The following is a 22917-nucleotide window of genomic DNA, read 5'->3' as shown; positions in this document are numbered from 1 at the left end:
GGCCTGGAGAAGACATGGTTTCCAGAGGCTCACACGCCTTAGGAATGAGGGCCTGGGACACACGACTCTAGGACATCCAGAAGTGATGGCCGAGGGTGAGTGGAATTTCAGTAGTGGAGAAGGAAAATAATGAGTACCAGTAGTGGCCCTAAAACTATTTGTAGTTACAGGAGTTGTAGTTTGCTCCACTAAGCTCACTCTTCTGAGTCTCCCCTGAGGAAGAGAGATGCACAGGAACCATTGAAGGCCTACTTCCCAAACGTATGGGGAAGTGGATGTATGTGGCACAAGGGGCAGACCATGGCAGCCACGGGGGTGTGCTGCTCAGCTCTCCCTTCAACAGGGAGCCTGTGGTGAGAGAGCAGTCAGCTGACGGCCTCCAGCTCCAGCATCTTCAAGATCCACAGCACCATTCAAGCAGGATATGTGCTTCCTGGAGCTCTTGGTCAGTGAGGGAAGCCTGTAGAGCTATCTAGGGCCCTGTCATCTCTGCCCGCGGTTCTTTATGTGCAATCTGAGAGCCTGTGTCCCCAGTGTGCTGGCAGAGACTTTTCTCAGAGCTTTCTTGTTCTCTGGCTGAGGCTCTTCCTACTCAAATCTCCACTCTGGTTCTTCTCTTTTCATACATGTCAGGCCCAAAAGCTTTTCCTGACGACTCCTGCTTCTCTGCTCCTTTATCTTTCACAGGCATTACCCCTAAACTATTACTTGTATGTCCAACTATCTTGGTTTTGGATCTGTCTTGGGACTTGATCTAGAGACCCAGGGGACCCGAATGGACACAACCTCAGTTGTGATGTCATAGAAATGAGGCAGTTACCAGGAGCCTCACACACAGGGAGTCTCTGTTGCATTCAGGAAGGTGTCACTTACTTCTAGATCTCTCCTCTTATCAAGGAAACCTAACTTATAGGCAATGAAGAAGAGTGCAGTATATCAAAGAATAAAGTCTTAATTTTCTATTATTTTATACTTGGAAAACGTGTAACACAGGGTTATTTTCTCCTTCCTCTGTTGAATACCCACTCCAAAATGAAGAGGACAATTACTGTCTGCACATGCCCACAGGTGGTGCTCAAAGGGGTGTTGATCTGTGTTGTGAAAGATCCAATTACTTGTTCCATAGAAGCCAGCCACAGAGACCTCTAAACCCCTAGTTTTTGCCAGCTCCTGGGGACCAATCTCAGTGTTATCTAGCCAGAATCCATAGAGTCGGTTATATTTTTTTGGAGGAAAAAGTATTTAATAATGAGACCTTGCTTTTTAAAATAGCATTTTAATTAATGACAAACTCAGAAAGGAGGATTTTACAATCATTTTCCTCTCAACATCCCTCTCAGCTGCCATGAAACAGACAGCAAAATTATTCACTCTCCAGTAGGAACAAAAACCAAAATGCAAAGTTTAACAAGTCTTAGGATGGCAAGACAGAGAGAATGCACAGTCAATATGAAAACAAATTTCTTGCAGTTCATTGGCTTCCAAGTGAATGTCTTGTGGTCCCAGCATGTTACAGAGAGACTCTTGAGGTTCCAGATTTCCTCATTTCCCTTGGCCAATGTCTTATTAAAAATGTGTGTGTGTGCTCCCACTCTCATGTGGGGGTGTGTTGGGTACTGATAAATCTGATGAGAAAGGAAGATGACCGGTTAACTTCTTACCTGACAGCTAAGTGACTTGCCAACGTGACATAATCTGACGTTACAGAGCCGAGGTCTCCTGACTGAACACAGCGCTTTGGCTACTGCTGCTGTGCCAGCTATGTCTGCGTGAGTGTTGCTGGGTTTACTCCTCATCCTCCTTCCTGCTGGCAGGACCCGACCATGACTCCACAGGATCATGACCAACCTCGTCCTTAGCCAGAGGTCCGATTTCTCCACTAACTTCCTAACATTTGCTGTATGTGATTTTTTTCCAAATAGCTTTGATTTTACTACCCCTAATATTCTCTTCAAAAGAAGGGTACACTTTCCTAGTAAACATTTTTTGGTTTACCTCATCTTCTATTATAGCCCAAAATATACACATAAATTACATCAATAATGATTCATTCATCTTTTAAGGCACTAAGTATCCAAAGTTTAGGAACCTATTGTACTTTGCTCTCTCATTTCAAACATTAATACATGAGTAGTAAAACTGCCAACCCAAATTTTCAGTCTGAAGCATAAGTTTAGTAGAATAAATAAAGTACTTTCAGAAACCTCAAGTAAGGAATTAACAGGCAAGAGGCTGAACTAATCATCTTGACATGGGTTGATTACCACTTGGCTTATTCTTTCTACTCCCTTATCTTTTTATTTACACATCTAAATGGAATGCAAATTTTACTATTGGAGGGTAGGATCCAGCTACTAACAGAAGACACACTTCCATTGATTCTCTATAACCCTGGACACTCATCCTGCTTTAAAATGCTAATCTCTCATGTCTTGAGCCTCTTACTGAGCAGGGAATGTTTATCTGTGCACAGTCCATTTCTCTTTTGGCCGGGATTTTCTCTGGGGTCCGAGGCGCCCTCACCAAGCAATTCCGAGTGTGCTTCGTTAGGCATCTGTAAGACAGGCACACAGACTCCAGCAGGCCCGGCACTTCTGACCTGCCCAGCCTCTGCACAGCTGACTCAGCAGGCAGCGGGCAAACATAGCACCACACAACACTGCAGCCCTGCTCGTTCCTCCCCCTTACCCTGCTGAGTCTCTTCCACAGACATCTGAAATGTCATGTCAACATAAAATGTGGGACTCCGAGCCAAAATTTCAGGAACATGTGTGCTAACTCCAATGTGCGATTTCCCATGGTGAACTCCCTTTTTCGTAAGCTTCTTTTCAATGCTTGCTTAGTTCTCAGCTACGATTCTGTCCTGGGCTTGATAAGCGACTCTCATGCTCAGATAAGAATTGATTTCTACAACTGGTGTGTGTTCCACCAAGAGACAGAAACAATCCTGTTAGCAAATCATTTGCTCTCATTCAAAGGGCCTAATGTTTTTCCACCAGAAAAAGGACTTTGCTGACTGCACTGTACGTGCAGGCCGACTCGAGGCACTGAGTGTTCCTTTATGCATCGAAGTCATAAACAAATAGCAAATTATGCAACAGAGCCTCTCAAGTTTTCGCCTTTCTGTTTTCTGAGCCGGGGAGCTCTTTCTCACACCCTGGGCAGCTCGGGGAGAGAATGGAAAGGCCCTCTGCTGGAAGCACATCAAATGCAGAAACTAGGCCACTTGGTGCCAGAGGGTTCCCAGGCCCCGGCTGCCAGTCGAGGTTTATGCTTTAGTTCACTTCAGGACCAAACCCCGGCATTTTGGAGCCTCACTGCCAATGCTTCTGCTGATTTTAAAGAGTGATGTGTAGGTGTCAGGTGGCCCTCAGACAAACAGGAAGGAGCTTAGGACATTTGTCATCATTTCTTTCTATATTTTGCTGGTTCCCTTAGCAGGCATGAGGGATTTTTTTGGTTATGGGTATAATCCTGTAAGAACGGCTCTTTGACTTTATTTCTTTTTTCCTTTTTTTTTTTTTTAAAGATTTTATTTATTTGAGAGAGAGAGACAGAGATAGTGACAGAGAGCACAAGTGGGGAGGAGAGGGAGAAGCAGACTCCCCATTGAGCAGGGAGCCTGATGTGGGGCTCCATCCCAGGGCCCCAGGATCATGACCTGAGCTGAAGGCACATGCTTAACCGACTGAGCCACCCAGGTGCTCCTGCTTTATTTCTTTCAAGTGGTATGACACTTGTTTTGGAATGTAATCGTGCACTCAAAATTGCAACAGCAAGCCAACCCTAGCAAAGGTGGATTCTATTCTAAAGGTTATTGTACAATTTTTTAAAACTTTGCATTACTTTTAATTTTCCAAAGTTTTAAAATTTTCCCCTAAAAATAGAGTAGCAGACTCTTTCTTACCTTTGCTCTGCATGGAGTATTCTCAGAGATTACACTCTCACTTTTGGCTCCGATGGCTTCTTCTAAAACTACATCAAAGAAGATACAATAGAGAAGACAGGATAACATAAAAATCTTAAAAAAAAAAAACTTTTTGCTGTCTATAAAAATACTTTTTTAAAAATAAAAATACCTTTAATGAAGAACTGAGAAGTAAATGTACTGTGTTTGAAACATGTCACTATTAGAATTGCTGCTTTTAAACTTTCATTGTAGCATTTCATCATTATCATTTACAAGCGACACTAAACCTGTGTTAGGTATGCCCCATTCACTTTATTCAAAGTAAGTTCTTCACCTCACTGTTATTAATGCTCAATCTCTGAGATGACTCTGAAGCAAGGGTACAGACTCGCCCCATCCTATACTCTTCTTTCCACCTGGCCCTTCACGCAGGTGTGTGAAGAATGCTTGCCAAGTGTGGGTGTGAGAGTACTCTTGGTTCAAAGACAGTGACCATATTAAAGATAACTTGGGCTGGCTCTCAAGTTTTCCAACACTGACAATCTATTTTGTATGATATATCAATTCCTGGCTTATCGGCCTTGCCCTAACCCCAAAAGTCTGAGAAGGGAGCAGAGAAGTTGAATCTTGAAAATATAACTAAAGCAAAATAAAAAATGTTCTAACATTTGACAGTACGTTACGTTTTCCAACATGGTTTTACATTGCTAGTTCACTTTTTAAGCTCAATTTATGTTCATAACAGAAAAACAAATGAACTTAAGTATATAATACAGGTAGTAAGCAAAAGATAAATTCCTATGACAAGGCTAATTCTGAATGGCAAACAGAAAGCCTCAAGAGTTAATGTAGTAAGTGAAATACACAAGTCAAACAATTCAGCATATAGCAAATGATTGTTAACCTGTAACCTATAATTTTTATTATTAATGTTTCTCACATTTCCAAGGCAAAATGCTAACACACTGTACACTGCAGCATCTGTGGTGCTCAGTGTAAGGCAGACCTGCAGCTTTTTTAAAAAGTGAAAGTAGAGAAAAATAAAGTTGTCTTCAGGTCCTTAAAAACCCAGAGCTGGAGCTGTGGGAGCCCGGGCAGAAAATTTAGATTTAATGAAGAGTCTACATAGTTATTACCTTTTCAGCTACCTTTTTCTAGTTCTACATACAAAGTTGCACATTCATTTCCAATCTCTTTCACTTCTGTTGTGAAAAACCCCACGCACGTTCTGTATGACCCAGTGTGGGACAAGGTGGCATCCTAAATGTCAGTGAACAGACCTGTTAGGATCTCATCGAGTTGGTCCACCATAAATTTCGCATCTTCTTCCGTGAAGCACATAGGTGGTTTTATTTTAAGCACATTTCTATGAGGTCCGTCGGCACTGAGAAGGACTCGCTTTTCTTTCATCCTAATTAGCGCAGGAAATATGCGTGAGTGCATACAACTAGTAACAGGTTATTTAAGAATGATGTGAACACAGAGCAGCTCAGTATTCTCATGCAAGCAGCCCACATTTATCAACTGCATGCGTCTCAAACTTCCCTTATTTGGAGATGTGGGGGGAAGTAAAAGAAGATTTCAAGTTATGGGGGGGTACGGGGGGGGAGAGGGGACAGGTGTCAAGGCGGGAGACCAGTCGGGTGTCGGGGTGCTCTTACTTGTAGATGACATGTTGAGCTTCATCTGTGGCGGGGGTCCTTTCCTGCCGGTCCTTCACCAAGTCAATTCCGATAAACAGGCCGATGCCCCTGAGGAAGGTAAAGAGAGAAAACATGACAGATGCTCTATAAGATACTGCATTGTCATAAAATATTACCACTGTCCCCAAACTTCAGTTTAATTTGAAGCTGGATATAATTCCCTGTAGGGGTAACCTGTTATTGATTCTAACTAATCCAAGATATCAATCCAGTGCCACAGGTCTTTCCAGTTTTTGAAATCAACTTGGTTTTGTCACCCAGTTTTTTCTCTTTACTTAATTATAAAAGAAAAAGTCTTAAGAAACAACCTTCTTATGCTAGTTTCTCAGGACAGTAATGATGATAAATGTTCAATGTTTATATATATGAAAAATACCAAGTTTTCCAGGATGTAATTTTAATAATTTTTAATAAATCTTTTAGAGTTACTTTAAGTTACTTCTTCTCATCTCTTAGGGGCTAAAGTTATACTGGCTTTATTTATTTTTTAAAGTATAAAAGTTGGGAACGATATATACAGTGGTTAACAGTGGTTAATTTTTATATCAGGGTTCTAAATTAACAATGAGGTTTTTAAAAATGTTTTTTAGTGTTTTCTAGATTTAGTTTTATGTAATTTATTTTAAATTTATAAGATAAAGTTTAAGCTATTTTCATTTGGAAAAATGAATAGCCACACGACAATTTCATAATAAACGTACCTGATGTCTCCTATCAAAGTGTGTTTAGCCTTCTGTTTATTGAGTAACTCAGTAAGATAATCCCCCACTCTAGTGGCATTTCCTTGAAGGTCTTCATTTTCAATTACATTCAGGACAGCCAAACCAATAGCAGAAGATACTGGATTTCCTCCATACTGCAGAAAAAAGATTTAAAAGAATCCACAATGGTTGAATTATTGGTATTGCTTCATCTACGAGAAATTGGCTCATACATAAGCAGGTAAAGATATAATTTCAGTGAATTTTTCTCTTGCGATGTAAACTTTTTAGATTTGGAATATAGTGTGATTCTATTTGTTTACGACTGAGTGAAAATTAATTCCAAATTTTATTCTCCATGCTGCATAATTGGTATGAAGGACTATCAGGGAATTTATTAGTTCATCTAAACAAAAACCAGACATTGCACTGGGAACTAAGAATTTCAGAGTGTGGTTCGCTGAGGGGGATAAGGGTTCTACCTCTGAACACTTGTGTAAAAACAGCTAAGCAATGGCATTTTCTCTCAATAATTTATGTCCTTAGATTTGAATCTTACTTTTCATTGTCACAAGTCCTATTACACATATGGCACAAACTACAATAATTTTTCCAAGCTTAAAGTTCATGACTTTTGGGGGGTAAAACCAAGGAAATAAAATTTCCCAAAGATAGAAACTTTAGTATCTCCTGTGACAGCCATATAACATTTATAGTACTGTATCATCTAAACACTTTAGAAATGTTTGGGGAATTTAAATGTGACACAAAATAAAGAAGATCATACCACCTGTGAATGAAACATCATAATCTCTAGAGTTTAGCAAGGCAACCATTTATCACTGGAACAATTAATCATTTTAGAAAGGGGAAAGATACACAAGGAAAAATACAAGAATTATGCCAGAGAATGAAATATAGTTAGATAAAAGTTTGGCTAGGGTCCTGGGGTAGTTAGCTGGCAATACTAAACTTTATTTTTTACTACATTGGCAAGAAGTATAAGAACACACAATATTTTCCCCTCTTAGCACAAACCGGGAGGCCAAAATTTACCGTATTGAAGTATTCCATCCCAGAACTGCTGAAGGCTTCTGCGATTTCTTTGGTTGTTACCACGCATGCCATTGGGTGGCCATTGCCCATTGGTTTCCCCATTGTGACGATGTCCGGAACAAAGTCTTCGCCCTGCATTTGGAAGCTCCAGAAATGTTTCCCAACTCGGCCAAAGCCCACCTGAACTTCATCAGCAATAAACACACCTCCTGCTCTGTGTACATATCTGCAAAGCAAAAGGGAAATCTAATGTTTTCAAGTCATCGAGAATCCCCAAACCCACCCACAAAGATACCGATTATGGAGGGCCTAAGAAAATGTTAACTTGAGGTCTGGAATCGTTGTCAAAAACATTTCCGTGCTCAAATCCCCAGTGACATCTCCATGATGTCACTGACTTTGAAATATAATCACATAATTTCCAGAGTAGACACATTCTTATTATTTAGGTTTGTGCTGCTTCAAGTAAGCTATACTGTGGTATTTTAAGTGGGAAGAGAGAGAAGTGAACAAGAAGTAGTGTTTAGCAGGGTTAATCTTCAAAGTTTTACTAATTGGTAAGGCATGGGCACCAGCCAGGGAGGAGGCCGGGCTGGGGACCGGAGCCCAGCCCCGGAGGCTCCCCCTGCTGGACCACGTGTAAACCCTTTATCCCTTTATTTGCTGGATCTTGGGAAGGTAGAGGGGTTCTGGGGAGTCCTGGTGTGGCAGGCATGCCAAAGTGGCTATTGACCAGCTAGTCTGGAAGTATTTCAATATTTTAACCAATATGGCCTCTCAGAACTGTCACAGAGCCTTCAGTTTGACAAAGAATGCCCAGGTCAAGTACATACTCTGCCACTTTCTGGAAGTAGCCTGCTGGAGGAATTATTTGTCCGCCACAACTCTGCATGGATTCAGCAATAAAGGCAGCAATCTATACAAGAGAAGACGGCGTCAAAGTCCATTAGGTCCCCCTTGAACCCCCTAAAAAAGAGGACTTCTTAACAGAGCAGGTAATTTTCAAAATGGTTGGGAATGGACCTATGTCAAGGAGCAAATAGGCCACTTGATGACAAAAAGAAAAGATGTTCGCATTGGAGAAGCAACTGATCTGAAGCACCTGTTTCTAAAATTCTAGAGTACCAGTGGAACTACCATGAGAAATGGAGGAAGGGCAACCTCCAGTTCTCCATTATTAAATTAAATGCAGGGGATCCCTGGGTGGCTCAGCGGTTTAGCGCCTGCCTTTGGCCCAGGGCGCGATCCTGGAGTCCCGGGATTGAGTCCCACATTGGGCTCCTGGCATGGAGCCTGCTTCTCCCTCCTCCTGTGTCTCTGCCTCTCTCTCTCTCTCTATGTCTATCATGAATAAATAAATAAATAAATAAATCTTAAAAAAAATTAAATGCAGTGTTTTCCTTAGGATCAACTGAACAAGAATGATGTTTTGAGCAGTCTTTGATACGAATTTCTAAAAAAATTACCCAGGTTCTAAACCCATTATCGTGGTGCCTGTTTCCTCAGCTTGGTGAAGGAGGACTGCCTGAGCCTGGAATTTGCTCTCAGGAAAGTCCAGGGTGACTTCTGGCCGCACACTTTAGTTACTATGCTATATTTCTAGTTCTTACCCTGAACCGGGCTTAACTCAGTGGAATCAGGCAATTCACAAGAGGAATTACAAAGGAAATGCTCTAGAGAGGAAGAAAGGAGGAGTAGAAAATAGGTACCATTGAATCAAGAAGAGAAAGCATAGGCAGAGGATGAGATATGGAGTCAACAGAACCAAGGCTCTAGTCCAGACTACATCCAGTAACTATATTACCTTGGCTTAAGTTCTTCACTTTTAAATATTTCATTTATTAGCTATAAAACAAAGCCATTGGACTTAAGAGTTTGCTGCTCTAAAATCCCCTGACTTTGCAAGCACATCTAATATTCTGAAGCCTCCATCTTCTATTTGCTCATTGCTTTCAGCATTGTTAACAGAACAGCATCAAGTCAGTAACTACTGAATGTTAATGTAATTGAAAAAGTTATCCGAACCTTCTAGCAGCAAAAATACCACGTGATCCGGGTAATGTGAATTTTTTTTCTAGAAGCACTCTTTACCGTTGTGTAAGAAAATACAGACTACCCTTGAAAAAGAAAAGCATATAGAGCTCCCCATAACAGGTAGCACTTGGGACTAGTTGCGCAGCTACAAACAATGAATTGGATGGGAAGAAAACCGTTAAATACAAATGACTCTCTAGTCACTAAGATAAATATATTTGAATTGGAAAAAGCAAAGTCTTCATTTTTTATCTCAATTAAGATTTTTGTATTGCCATGTTGATGCCATAAGCCAGTTTAAAGGCAAAGCATATATCAAATCACTTTAAAACTCCACATAAATAACCCCCAAATGGGCTGAGTAGGGTGAAGACTGAGAAAACGGAAACTCTTTTTCTTACCAGACGATTCTGGTTCTGTCTTTGAAGCTCAGGCTCAGATTGGAGAAACATTTGTTTTGCCTTTGTTAACCCAGGGTCTGCAGCTTCAGGAAAGTTGTACCAGTTCAAGGGAAGCACCAAGGCTTCCTGGGCCTAGGAACCCTCATTGGTTCAGAGGCCCCAAGGCCACTATGCCTCTTCCCCTTCTTCCTATTTCAGCTCCCCATGCTACTTTCATTTGGAAGAGTCTGTCCACGGCCTATCACCTTTCCTAATCCTCTCTCCCTCTAGCCCTTTGGACAAGAGTCGGCATCCCACTGGGAAAGTGAGAATTAGGCCACCAGTCCTGGAACAGGCATAGTGATTGCATTTCCAGAATAAATAAAAATAGATAATCTTAGAGGATGATCATAATAATGCACTTTTTGAAACATGAGCTGAATGAAATGTAAGTGGAGAAAAATAGAAAGGGAATTGAGATCTAATCCTTTTCCACCTTTCCAGTGTGTCACAGTGATTTCAGTCCACTTCATAAAAGATGTTAAGCTGTTTTCAAAACTATAAATACAAACCTTCCTCCCACTGTTATGAGCTTTTTCAATAATTTCCTTTACTTCATCTGCATAAGCATTGGCTGGGTCTGCATGGTCTTCTCTGTATTTTCCTCTGTAAGTATCTGGAGCTGGTGCCTGAAAACCAAATGGTAGAGTTTCTTTAGATTCACGTCTTGGACAGATGAGCTATTGCAAAAAGGCACTTCCCCACAAGAGCATTTAGAAAGGTAACTATGTGGACTTAAGTGACTCTAGGTTCTTTTGTTCTTTTTCCTTAACATTCCTGAATTCTGTGAAAGCTGAGGTCTTTGTATTGTGAACAGGAGCTTGGATTTGCTCCTAGACCCTTGTAAGTCAAGACTGCATCCCTATTCAAATAAAGAACACATTCAAATCAACAAGTGTGATTGCTGTATTTGAAAATTTCAATGGATGAAAATTTTATTAACTATTCTATATTGAAAATAAACCAACACTTACCAACTATATGGCAAACTGCAATCATCCAAAAACTAGAATGCTTTAGCACTGATGCCAAGTCTTAACATTTTGGAAGAAAGAACTGACAATTCTCTTATGAAAGACTACTGATCCTTAATTAAACCAAATGAGTTTTTATGTTTCAACAATGACTTGATTGGTTTCTTTATTTTTTTTTTTACTTTTCATTTTACTTCATAACTCTATATAACAATTTAGCATAGAGCAGTTTAAGACATTCATACATGTTAGATTTAACTCCAAATTTCAAGCTGGCATCAGTGACAGAAAACTTGAAGACCAAAAGGTGAGGAAAATAAAATGATAGCAATGAATAATAGCTTTCACTACCACTATGCTAATTTGCTGATTGTGATGCTCATCAATGGATTTTAAACCATATCCTGTCATTTTCTGGCCTTTTGACTTTAGTAAGTCACATAAATGCTCTTGATCTTAGTTTCTTTTTTCATAGCTTCATTTTGATGGAAGGATCAGGCTGGATTGTCCTTAGGCATTCTTCCAGTACTAACTTTCTGATTTTTGGATTCTTTTTTTTTTTTTTTTTTTTTTTTTGATTTTTGGATTCTAAGATGCTTACCACATGCACAAATTCTTTCTTGACATCTTTGCCCTTTCGGAATTTATATGGGCTGATCTCAATTAAAGATGATAAGTGACCATGGTAAGCACTGAAAGAAAAAGAACAGTAACTAAAATCACTCAGAGAAGGAAGTTTTAGTAGTATATGAAAAATAGCATTGTACGTCATCAAGGGAAAATCTCAACCTTAGTGCCAGATAGAACTATACAGGATCTAATTCTTCATGGCAAGATTGGCCATTTAATTTGTCCAGTTCTCTTTGTTCATGTAATAAAACACATAGGAAACCAAGTATGTATCCTCATAGACAATTTTTTTAAGCAGGCAAAGAAAACTTAATTTCTTAGGATGATATTAGGTGTGCTAAATTAGGTTGTCTAAATGTAAAAATTGTTTTCTATAGCTTCATGAAAAACTTGAAAAGTATGTATCCTTTAAATTTATTTGACAGTTACATTCTAGTAAATTCTAAAAACAACTTTACATCACAGAATGGGCTGTGTTTCTGTCTGGAATGGTTTCTATGGGATGTCTGATTGCATATGCTGGGCAAACACAAGTTGGTAAGAGCAGGAGGTCTCTTCAGGAAGAAGTATGATTGAGAGATGGCCAAGTGGCTGTGAGAGTCTTTTCTCTTGCTTAAAATATAGGTGGTTATAATATTCCCTTTTCTGTTTCTTGCACAGAGGCATAATTGGGAGATCTGGAAAAGAAATTTTTAAAAAGCCCATGAATAGATAAAACAAAGAGAGAGGACTTCCCTTAGCAAGATAAAGCATGCTACAAAGCCACAGTAATAAAGTTAGCATGCATCCAAATGAGAACAAACTGGAGACTGGGACAGAAGGTCAAATCAGAGACACACCCACACATAAATGTAACACAGGGGTAGATTTCATATGAGGCAGTAGAAGAAAATGAAAAAGAATATCTTTGTGCTCTGGGGATGTGGGAGGTGTAGGGGGAGAGATATTAACAAAACTTAGAACACATAAACCGCATGATGAAAATTTTATTTATTTGATCTGATCAAAATGAAAGATTTCTGTTGAAAGATACCATGGACAAAGCTAAAAGACACATGATAGTGTGGGAAAAGATTCTGAAATGTTTCAAAGTAAAATGCTCATTCACACTGGTGGTTCTCAACTCTGCCCACATGGTAGAAACACCTGGGAAATTTAAGAATATATAGTGTTTCCTGGAATCCACTTCTGATTTTCTTTAATTGGTCTGGTGTGGGACCTGGGCATTGGCATTTAGGGAAATTTTTTCCCAGGTAATTTTAAGACACAGTCAAGGTTGAAATCTTTTGATCTAGACTATATCAGCAAACACAAACCAACAAGAAACAGATGGGAATCCCAAAAGAAAAATGGGCAAAGAATATGAACAGGTACTTCTCAGAAGAGAAATCACAAATGCATGTATCTGAAGAGATACTCAAACCCATAATTAGGAAACTGCACATTAAAACAACATTGATACCATTTTAGTTATTGGACTGGCAGAAGTTAGAAAAAAATGAGAAAGCAGGGTACTATAAGGTTTTGGTGAGAATAGGGGAAAATGGGACCTTTCATGCAACCGTTCTGGAGACTAATCTGGCAGTAGTTAGTCAAATTAACAATGTTTCTGGGACCCCTAGGGGCTGGCAATCCTGTTTCTGGGTGTTTATCCCTAAGACCTTCTTAAAAGGTCCATAAGGTCACACGTACAAGGATGCTCAATGAGAGTCACTTCCAGAAGTGAGGAGAAAAGGAGAGTGACAGTAGCCTCCTCTGTGGGGAGGATGAGGCAGGAGTTTGAGCTGCACTGTCCCCTATGGCAGCTACTGCCCACACATGGTAAGTGTAGGACACACATTGGATTTTGGAGATTTAATAAAAAAAAAAAAAAAAGAAAAACTCAATATATTTTATATTAACTGTTGAAGTGATATTTTGAATATATTGACTAATAGGAAATTTTAAATGCCCTATGTGGCTCATACTATATTTCTACCAGACAACACTGAATTAAGAGACTAGATGTACATCCAGTAATACAGACTTGAAACAGTGCCGAGGGAAAAAGTTCAAAACAGAAAGAGATTTATAGCAGTTTTTGTAAAATTAAAACAGATTCACATAATATATATTAATAAAAATACAAAAATAGGGAACCTGGGTGGCTCAGTCAGTTAAAAAAAGTGTCTGCCTTTGGCTCAAGTGATGATCCAAGGGTCCTGGAATCCAGCCCCACATCAGGCTCCCTGCTTGGCAGGGAGTCTGCTTCTCCCTCTACCCCTGCCCCCCATGCTCTCTCTCAAATAAATAAATGAAATCTTTAAAAAAAGGAATACAAAAATAAAAGATGTACATCTAACAGATTAGAACAGTTGTTTGTAGGTGAGGGGGGGGAAACGGGAATAAAAGAGAAACAAAAAATGAACTATGGTAGGCAGAACAATGCACCCCCTCTCAAGATGCCCACATTCTAGTCCTAGGAACCTAGGAATATGTTACATGGCCAAAGGGCCCTCACAGATGTGAGTAAATTCAGAATCTTGAGATGGAGAGGCAATCCTGGAGGGTCCAGTGGAATCACAAGAGTCTTTACAAGCGAAAGGAGGAGGCAAGGGGATGGTGGACAGAGGCAGAGGAAGTGAGGTGAGGCTGGGGGCAGTGGTGGAATGGCTGGCTCTGAAGATGAGAGGAGGGCTCCCGAGCAAGGAAGGCAGGCAGCCTCTAAAAGGTGGGCAAGGCAAGAAAACAGAAGGAGCTTCCAGAAGGAGCACACAGTCCTGTTGACACCTTGATTTTGGTCCAGGGAGACCCATTTTGGATTTCTGACCTCCAGAACCATGAGAGAATAAATTCATGTTGCTTAAGTCACTACGTTTGTGGTTAATTTCTCATAGCAGCAATAGAAAATGAACATATGGTCCAACGCATAACACAAGAGAAGCCTATTTAATGGCAAGAAATGAGGTTTGTGTTCAATTTAATCTTCTGTGACTGAGATTAGGGGGGTAGAGAGGTAGAAAACAAATGAAAAGAAAATGAATTTATTTTAAATGTAATAAATTCATGTTAAAGAGATGAGATTAAATAATGGCTGGTAATAGTCATAAACTAAGGAGAAAGTACTTGGTTTCTTATTTTCTTTAAAATTTGCTCTAAATTGTTATCTTTTAAATTAATTACAGTGGATAATCACAGTAGTGATGTGAACGTATAGAGTCTGAAGAAATCAATTCTATTTTTATTTTGAAAGATATTGAGTAATGCATTATAGTGGCTCAATAAACAGTTAATGATTCATGCAAAGCCCATAAGGCCATGATCACAGCATCCAAGAGAGCCCCCTCCATTTGCAGGAACTTAGACGGAATTAAGTATCTTGCAGGCCTAAGCTGGCCCTGATACCTTAATACATAATAAAAATCATCATGCCATGTATCCACCCTCCTCCATATATGCTTGTAGTATTACTATGGACAGGAACAGTAAAATTTTGTCTCTTAAAGGAGCTTCTTATTTAGAAGTCTTGCACCTACAACTTACTGGTCAAGAGTGATCACATCTTGGTGGCCTCTGAACTGCCGAGCCAAACGTAACGCTAAGTCATTGGCTTCAGATCTGTTAAGACAACTCAGAGAGAGGGGTTATACGTTCTTTTTTAAAATATTTCAATACACTCTTTCAAGTATTTCAAAATGTTAATTACAAAAGTTGTAAGATCCCAGTCATTCAGAAATGTACGGGGAATCCTCTCTCTCCCCTTTGGTCTTGCCCACTCGGTGATCTCACTTCATCCTTCCAACACAAGTTTCCCAGATATCTTCAATAAAGAACGAGACACACAGAAGAAACCCAAGTCAAAGGATTCACTGCTCATTTCAAACTTCTGCCCAGTTCAGCAGCGACATCGGTAGGTGACTAACGTTGAGAATATTGGGAAGCCCACATTAAGCCTGATCTCAAAGGGAGGAATGGGAGTGGGAGAGCCCATCAACTTGACCACTAAACTATGTTGTGGTTGTACTGACCCAATAGTCGATCAGTTCCTTATCGATAAAATAAAGATCATAATTTTTTTCTATTTGGCTTAGATAGCCTAAATATACTACTCAGACACAGAAAAAGAAAACAATCATTTGTGGGATGTTTACTATCTGCCAGACATCATGCTCAGTGTTTTGTTTGCATTTATTCTAGTAACTCCTTTGCAAGGCAAGGGTTGCCATCTCCTTTTTAGGGATAAAGAAACCTCGTCAGAGAGGTGAAGGAGGCAGAGGTTCTCGCAGCTAGTAAGACATAGAGCCAGCATCCAGACTGAAGTCTGTTTAACTTTAAGATTATTCTTTGTACTGTCCTAAGTCTGTCACCTCCAGTCTCTGGTGACAGCACTCTTTGACAATAGAGGATTCCTTAGAAATCAAAGTCAAATATTTAATGTACTGAAGGCAAAAATGCTTTAGAACAATAAATTAGATCCTAAAATACCTTAATTCTTTACAACGAAAAAGGGACAATCTTCTGCTTATAAATTTGGTTTAAAATTTCATTGAAGACAAAAGTGAATCACAGTATCATACAATTGAACATTTACAGAATTTCTAATAGTTTTAATACATTTATACATATACATAATTTTTAAAATATGAGTTTTTGCTGTTTGTACAGCTTTCTTCCCAATATAACATCTCATTTTGAGCTTTTCACCTGTCATTAGACATGTAGTTCCAAAAACATATTTTTAATGTCTGCATAATAGTCCACAGAATGTATACATAATAACTTGGATTTACAGAATTTAAAGGCTGGAACACATCTATTCTTTTGAATTTCCTCTTGCCTTTTTTGTATTTGTGTTGAGGAAATGTTGAATGCCTAAGAAGCAAGTCAATCAAAAGCTTTACCAAAGTTATGGCTTGTTTAGTAGGATTCTTTTTTTGCTAAAATCCCTCATTCATGCCATAAAAAAACTATCCAGGCCCACTGACTCTTTAGCTACTTACTCTACCTTCTCAGTAGGTGAGAGTCATTTGACTGGTTAGGTTTTCTCACATGAACGGCGGGCTTGGATATTTTTGCCATCGTTACCACCCAAGGATTTAACCTTTAGGGATAGGAAGGCATACCAGGTCTGCTTTCCCCATCTTTCACCAAGGAAGCCTCAGTAATAAAAAGTTGAGTGGCATGTACATGTTAGTGTCACTGACTGGGTCAGAAACCCTGGAACGCACTGCTGGGGGTCTTATCTACCACAAGCTCATGAAGTAAAGCCAAAGAAACAGAACCATCAGGCCCCATCGGGTTGTCATTTAGTAAAGGGCAAGAATCTCTGGAAACCTTAGCCGTATATGCTCCACCAGGAATAAAAAAGAAAGGTTATGTGTGAGAGGGTAAAAAACCAGACTGGTGGGAATGGGGGCAGGTGCGAAACCTCAAAACATACCCCGAGTTTGTAAAATAGCAAACGGAGAGTTTCTCTGGCAGGGTTGCTGACAGGCGCCTGGCATACTCAACAATATTGTCATGGAGGAATCGAGAATTCGTGTTCAGCGCTTCCATCTGTTCCAGGGCAGCCTTGACCACTTCTGGGTGACAGTGTCCCACTAAAATTTAGGAGGCAAAAACCCAAAAAAGGAATTACAATTCTAAATTCCATGGGAAGTGAGGGGAATTCTGAAGCAAGGGGGAGGAAAAAAAAAAAGAAAGAAAAAAAGCTGAGTGGCTTTCCCTGCCACAGTGCGCTGTGACTTTGCCAGGCTAGCACTGCGCCCCCCCCCCCCCCCCCCCCCCCCAGAGGCCCAGGCACCTGCCGCCCGGGGCACATCTTAGTGATGCTGCGTCTGCCTCGCTCCACAGCAGGGACAGGACCAGGACGCGTACCGTGGGCAACGTTGTTGATGCAGTCCAGGTACTGGTCGCCTCGCTCGTCAAACATGTACTGCCGCTGGGCTCGCACTATTTTGACGGGATCCGCAGCAAAGAAGACTTTGCAGGAGGGCCTAGAAATAATGAAAGGAAACACTTCGGTCTGGAAGGACTGCTCCGTGTTTTTCCTTCTCAGTTGAAGGTCACGATCAGTGGAAAATTTCAATTACATAAAGGAAAGGGAAAAACACAATCTGGGTGACATACGTTATTTTTTTTAAAATTATCATTTCACAATAGCATGGAACCTTCTACTTTAATCCCCCCTTTGTGACATTGCTCACAGTTTATATGTTTGTTATATTAGGTTTGCCACGATTTGACAACTCTGTTTAGAGGTACATGGATCAACTCTGACAGCTCTAATTACACACATCAATAACTAATTTTTCTTTGGGAAGTTTTATTCTACCAGAAAACAAAACAAAACACAACAAAGGAAAAACCAAAAACCTAACTTTTTTTTTTTTTGAAGTTTACTATGTGTCAGGAAGCAACAAGTATTACAAGTATTTCATTTAATCCTCCCAAATATCAAATGAAGTAGGGGCTATTATTCACATTTTTATAGGTGAGGAAACTGAGGCACAGAAAAATCAAGAAATTTGTTCAAGATCACACAGCTAGGGCAGCCCCGGTGGCGCAGCGGTTTAGCACCGCCTGCAGCCCAAGGCATGATTCTGGGGACCCTGGATTGAGTCCCACATCGGGCTCTCTGTATGTATGATGCCTGCTTCTCCCTCTGCCTGTGTCTCTGCCTCTCTCTCTCTCTGACTCTATGAATAAATAAATAAAATCTTAAAAAAAAAAGATTACACAGCTAGTAAGTGAAAAAAAACAAACAAACAATTTGGAAGTAGACTGTCCAAACCACAACCCAAGACAGTGCTTGCTTGCTTTCTCTCTCTCCTCTTCTGATCTAATTAAAGAAATGAATAACACTGAAAGCTAAGTACAAATAAATTGATAATAAATACTGTAGAAGAGATTTTACAAGAGACTGGTTTAAGTCTTTTAAGTGGTGCCTGTCCTGTATCAAATGGATTTACCATTTTTAAATAATGAAATCCAACTATTCTTCTTACCCCTTAATCCATTATTTTGAGCATAATAAAAAGTCATCCATATTCTTGGTTATTTGGATGAATGTCTGGAGTATAAATTTTAGCAACAGAGAAACATCACAAAGTTTTCTGATGTTCACCCTCTGAACATGTAGAAACTAAAATGGAATATGTTATTTTAACTTTGGTGACTTTGCCTGCACAAAGAAAATGGCACGTGCACTGGAGGTATTTTGAAGGGTAATTCGATGCTTATATATTAAATTGATATGCAACTTTTTAGAAACTGTTTTAATTATTGTGTATAGGTAATCTTAATTTAAAACTGCCTCAGCTTAAGTGTCATCAGTTAAAATGAAACTAATATTCAATGAGAATTTCTTATTGGTTCAATCCCAGCTGTGAGTTTATATACCTGTGAGTTAAAAGCCAAAGAAAACCTTTGAGTCATGAATGTGGGCTGTTCACTGCAGACTTCACCTTCCCTTGCTGTGGGTACTTTCCACCTCACCACTCAGACTTCAGGTAAAATTCTATCAGGCTGTCCACGGCTCCACTCCTCCCTTCACAGAATTGCTTCGGTTTAGTTTCTCTGAAATCACTGAATTTGCATTGGAATCTAACTACTACATGGGACTGAAAACTAAACAGAACAGACTGGTGATCAGAAAAGAGTAACGGGCTGCCTGGCTAATGAGGGAGGAATAGGACCCTTTGGGCTTTTCCTATGCGGGGTTGAGAGTTCCAACCAGTCTCCTAAGAGGCATCTAGAAACCTCCCCGGTTGAGACCAGCAGATGAGTAGGAGCAACCGGCCAGCACTTCTCAGAAGAGGACACCAATTCTTCTTTCCTACGTTCCCCAGTCCTGTCTCGAGTGCGCCCGGGACAGCGTGGATTCCGCGTGAACCCTGCGATCATCTTTCATACTCACACGTGCCTTCTTAAAAACCCGATCACGCTTATTAATAATCTCACGGGCTCGCTCCTGTGAAGCAGAATGTGACTCCTGCTTCCGCAGAAGGGGAAATTAAAGTAACTGGACAGAGGTCGCACAGGTGACGAGACGCCGTCCTAGGACCAGGGGCCAGGTCCCCCTTCACGGCCAGTCCTGGACGCTTCTAACGCGGGCAAAACAGAAGCGGACCGGCGAGAGCAGCGCATCTGCAGAGCGCAGCGGGGGCGCCGCTTGGGCGAGCACGTCGGGAGAGCGGCATTCCACCCCCCTGGGTTAGCCCTCGATCTGCTAACCAAGCACGCAGGAAGAAAGGGTCCGCTGGAGGCAGAAGTTGTCAGAATGAGTTTGCTTCACGGCCGCGGTGACAACTATTTTGAGCCCATAAATTCTGAGACACGTTCGAGCTGGTGGCCCGTGGCGGGGAGCTACCCATCTCCCGTCGCAGCGCCCGTCCCGGGAGTGGAGTTCCCGGGCTGCGGCTCGGGACCCTCGCGGGTCAAGCCCTCCAGCCGCCGGCCGCACCCCCCCGCCCCCTCCGCCCCCTCCGCCCCCTCCGCCCCCTCGGCGGGCTGCGGAGCGCGGGCAGCGCGGGGACAGGCGGCGGCCGGGGACCCCCGGGGGCGGGCGCGCGCGCGCAGGTGCGGCGGGGACCCCCGGGCGGGCGCGCGCAGGTGCGGCGGTGGCGGGGACCTCACCCCCGGGGCGGGCGCGCGCAGGTGCGGCGGGAGGACCGGCCACCGCCGCCGTCTCGCGCCCCGCCCCCCCGCGCGCCGCGCCGCGCCTTTGGAGCCCTCACCCGATGTGCTTCCTCCGCAGCGCCAGGGTGTCCTGCTTGCTGTACAGCTCGCACATGGTGGCGCGGCGGCCGGGCGCTCCCCGGGCGCTCCCTCGCGTGCGTGTGCCCCCCTCGCGAGCCCGCTCCGCTGGCTGCCTGGCGGGGGGCCTCCCCGCCGTGATCTCTCGTGGGGTCCCTTGCCCTGGGCCTCGGGAGTCACTGGCGGCCTCAAGCAGCTGGGGCCATCTCCCTTTTTAAGTCTTGGCTTGCCTTTGCCCTCCGCAAGCCCCACCCTCCCGGTCCCCTCCTCCGCCCGGTGCGGGCTTTGGCGAGTCGCCGGACTGGCAGCTCCTTCGCCGCCACCCTTGCCCCCGGCCGCCCTGGCTCCCGGGCCTGCCCTGCCCTTCCCGCTCCGCGCCCCCGCCCCCGCCCCCGCCCCCCATCCTTGCTACTTATTCCATTTCCCTAGCTTGGTCTTGCCTTTGCACCTCTTCCTCTTCTGCCAGAGAATTCTTTCCTCCCCCCCCCCCCCCCCCCCCCCCCCCCCCGGCCTTTTAAAAAGATTTTACTTGTTTATTCATGAGAGACACACAGAGAGAGGCAGAGGGAGAAGCAGGCTCCATGCAGGGAGCCCAACGTGGGACTTGATCCCAGGTCTCCAGGATCACACCCTGGGCCAAAGGCAGACGCTCAACCACTGAGCCACCCGGCTGGCTGCCCTTCTTCCCCCTTTCTTTCTTGTTTATTTTTGGTGTATCCCGTGATGTTCTTGTAAATATTCAGATAGGCGCTCTCTGGAGGTGACCCAGCCCTCCAGTCGTCTCCTTTCTCACTCTGAGCCTATGTCAGTACCTGTAACCCACAGAAGTAACGAGTCACAAGACCTAACCATCTAAGTAACAGGGACTCAGCCTGCTACTTGTTGGAGTGATAACGTATAACGGGGTTTCAAAGATCTACTTTAACGGTAATTACACTCCTAATTTCTCTACTATACAGATTATAAGACATACTTTACCTGGTTCAGTCCTTGAGACGATCAGGAGAGTTATCATGCCATTACCGTATGTCCCATGTTGCTGGTGGTGCCCCTAGAATTGATTCATAGGTTTCTTGACTTCCTTTGGAACGATCTTCGCACACCGATCAAACTAGAAGTTCAGTATCTGGACAGAGTTAACCCTAATTAACTATAACATTAGGTCATGTTATTTTGAGAACTAGACAGCCTCTGATTTAACTCCCCTGTTCCGGAGATAAGAACAGTGAGGCGCAGGAAAGGTGAAGTTTTATTCAAGGTCATGCAACGACTTAGCCATAGAGTTTAACCTAGATCATTTCATTCTTTCTGTTTTGAAAGACAGAAAAGAAAGCTTAATTTACCTATAACAACACACTTGAAAAATGTTTGCTGATGATCTTTCTCCTGAAAGAAGCTATTTAACTTATATTAATACACTGCAGAAGTGGTATTATTGCATTGCCTAAGATAGGTTGAGAAACTGAGTCCTACGAGGAACAGTGTGGTAAGAATGTTAGATATTATAAATGGAGGGCAGAAGGCACTTAGGAAACTTGCAAAAAATCCCCAACATGTAATCTTGGTCTAGTTCCGTATATGAAAGATGATGCCAAATGTACATTTATTCTCAAAACCTTTAGTCCTGGTAAAGGCACAGATAGTCACGCTTTTTCTATAAACCTCTGTAGTTTCCTGTTATTCCCAATGCTTTAAAATATGTTCTGTAAGTAATACTGGACCAAGAGTCTTGGGCGTAATCTGTTTCTTACATAAAGTAGTTGAGCTTCTTGACCTTTTGGAGGCCAGATTTCTTTGTACTTAAAATTAAAAAAAAAAAAAATCTCTCTTTGACTCAGCATTATAAGGAGGGCTTAAAAGAGGGGATGATTGTGGAATGTGTGGCAGGATCATTGTTAAGATCTTGATGATCCTACCCTTTTTTTGGTTTGTTTTTGTTGTTGTTTTTTAAATTCCTGACCTCTCAGCAGTAGACCATTCCTTTGTCCTTGAAGCACTTACTCTTTTGACTTCTTGGCACCACCACACTTCCCTGATTTCCTTCTGTCACTTAACATTGAAATGTTGGTATCTCTAAAGGTAAAGTCTTGGGCTCTTTCTGTTCTCTATGCTCTTTCCAAAGGTAATCCACAATGATTCCTTTGGATTTAGGACCCATCAAGGTGCTTAATTTACATCTCCACCCAGATCTTTGTTTTTAGTCCAGACTGTAATATCTACTTCCTTTCTTAACTTCTCTACTTAGAGGCCTCATATATACCTCAGACTGAATCAGTCTAAAATGGAAGCTTTGATCCGCACCCCCAAAACGATTGCCTCCAATAGGGTCCCCCAAACCAGGCACTCAGTGGTTCATCCAAAATATATCAAATGCTCACTGTGTGCCATTGAATGTTTCAGTTGCAGGAGATAGCAGCGAACAAGACTGAATGGACACACCCTCGGTGGCTCATACTATGTGCACTGTCGACACATAGCCACTAGCCACAGGTGATTTTTAGGAACTTAAAATGTGGTAGTCTGAATTGAGATGTGCTCTCAGCGTAAAATACACACTGTCTTTTGATGACTTAATACAAAAAAAAAAAAATCTGCAAAACTTCTTGTAAGTGTTATATTGGTTATTTGTTGAAAAAATATTCTAGGCATATTCTAGATATATTGAATTAAGCAAAATAAATCATTAAAATTAATTTCACCTCTTTTTTAATGTGGCTACTAGCAAATTTAAAA

At 41.8% G+C, this 22917-nt stretch overlaps 1 protein-coding gene across 5 annotated transcripts; it reads right to left on the bottom strand.

The window, feature by feature from the left end:
- Positions 1-1256: 1256 nt before the first annotated feature.
- Positions 1257-21186, bottom strand: ETNPPL (ethanolamine-phosphate phospho-lyase). 5 transcript variants are annotated; one of them, XM_038581933.1, is made up of 13 exons: positions 21163-21186; positions 17305-17423; positions 16868-17027; positions 14971-15057; positions 11420-11510; positions 10357-10473; positions 8204-8286; positions 7371-7596; positions 6315-6469; positions 5572-5661; positions 5191-5321; positions 3908-3975; positions 1257-2554 (listed from the first exon to the last, which is right to left on the bottom strand). In XM_038581933.1, the coding sequence occupies exons 2-13, from the start codon at positions 17357-17359 to the stop codon at positions 2426-2428; spliced, it is 1392 nt and encodes a 463-aa protein (XP_038437861.1). In that variant the 5' UTR covers positions 17360-17423; positions 21163-21186; the 3' UTR covers positions 1257-2425. The 5 variants fall into 5 exon arrangements, with proteins under 5 accessions (XP_038437861.1, XP_038437858.1, XP_038437859.1 ...); XM_038581930.1 differs by lacking the exon at positions 21163-21186 and adding an exon at positions 20166-20389; XM_038581931.1 differs by lacking the exon at positions 21163-21186 and adding an exon at positions 20166-20389 and having other exon boundaries at positions 14971-15045.
- Between the last annotated feature and the right edge of the window lie 1731 nt (positions 21187-22917).

The sequence above is a fragment of the Canis lupus genome, chromosome 32, assembly GCF_011100685.1.
Source record: "Canis lupus familiaris isolate Mischka breed German Shepherd chromosome 32, alternate assembly UU_Cfam_GSD_1.0, whole genome shotgun sequence".
NCBI classification, from domain to species: domain Eukaryota; kingdom Metazoa; phylum Chordata; class Mammalia; order Carnivora; family Canidae; genus Canis; species Canis lupus.
Note: the sequence above shows the minus strand (reverse complement) of the source record. Positions and strands in the feature narration are given on the sequence as shown.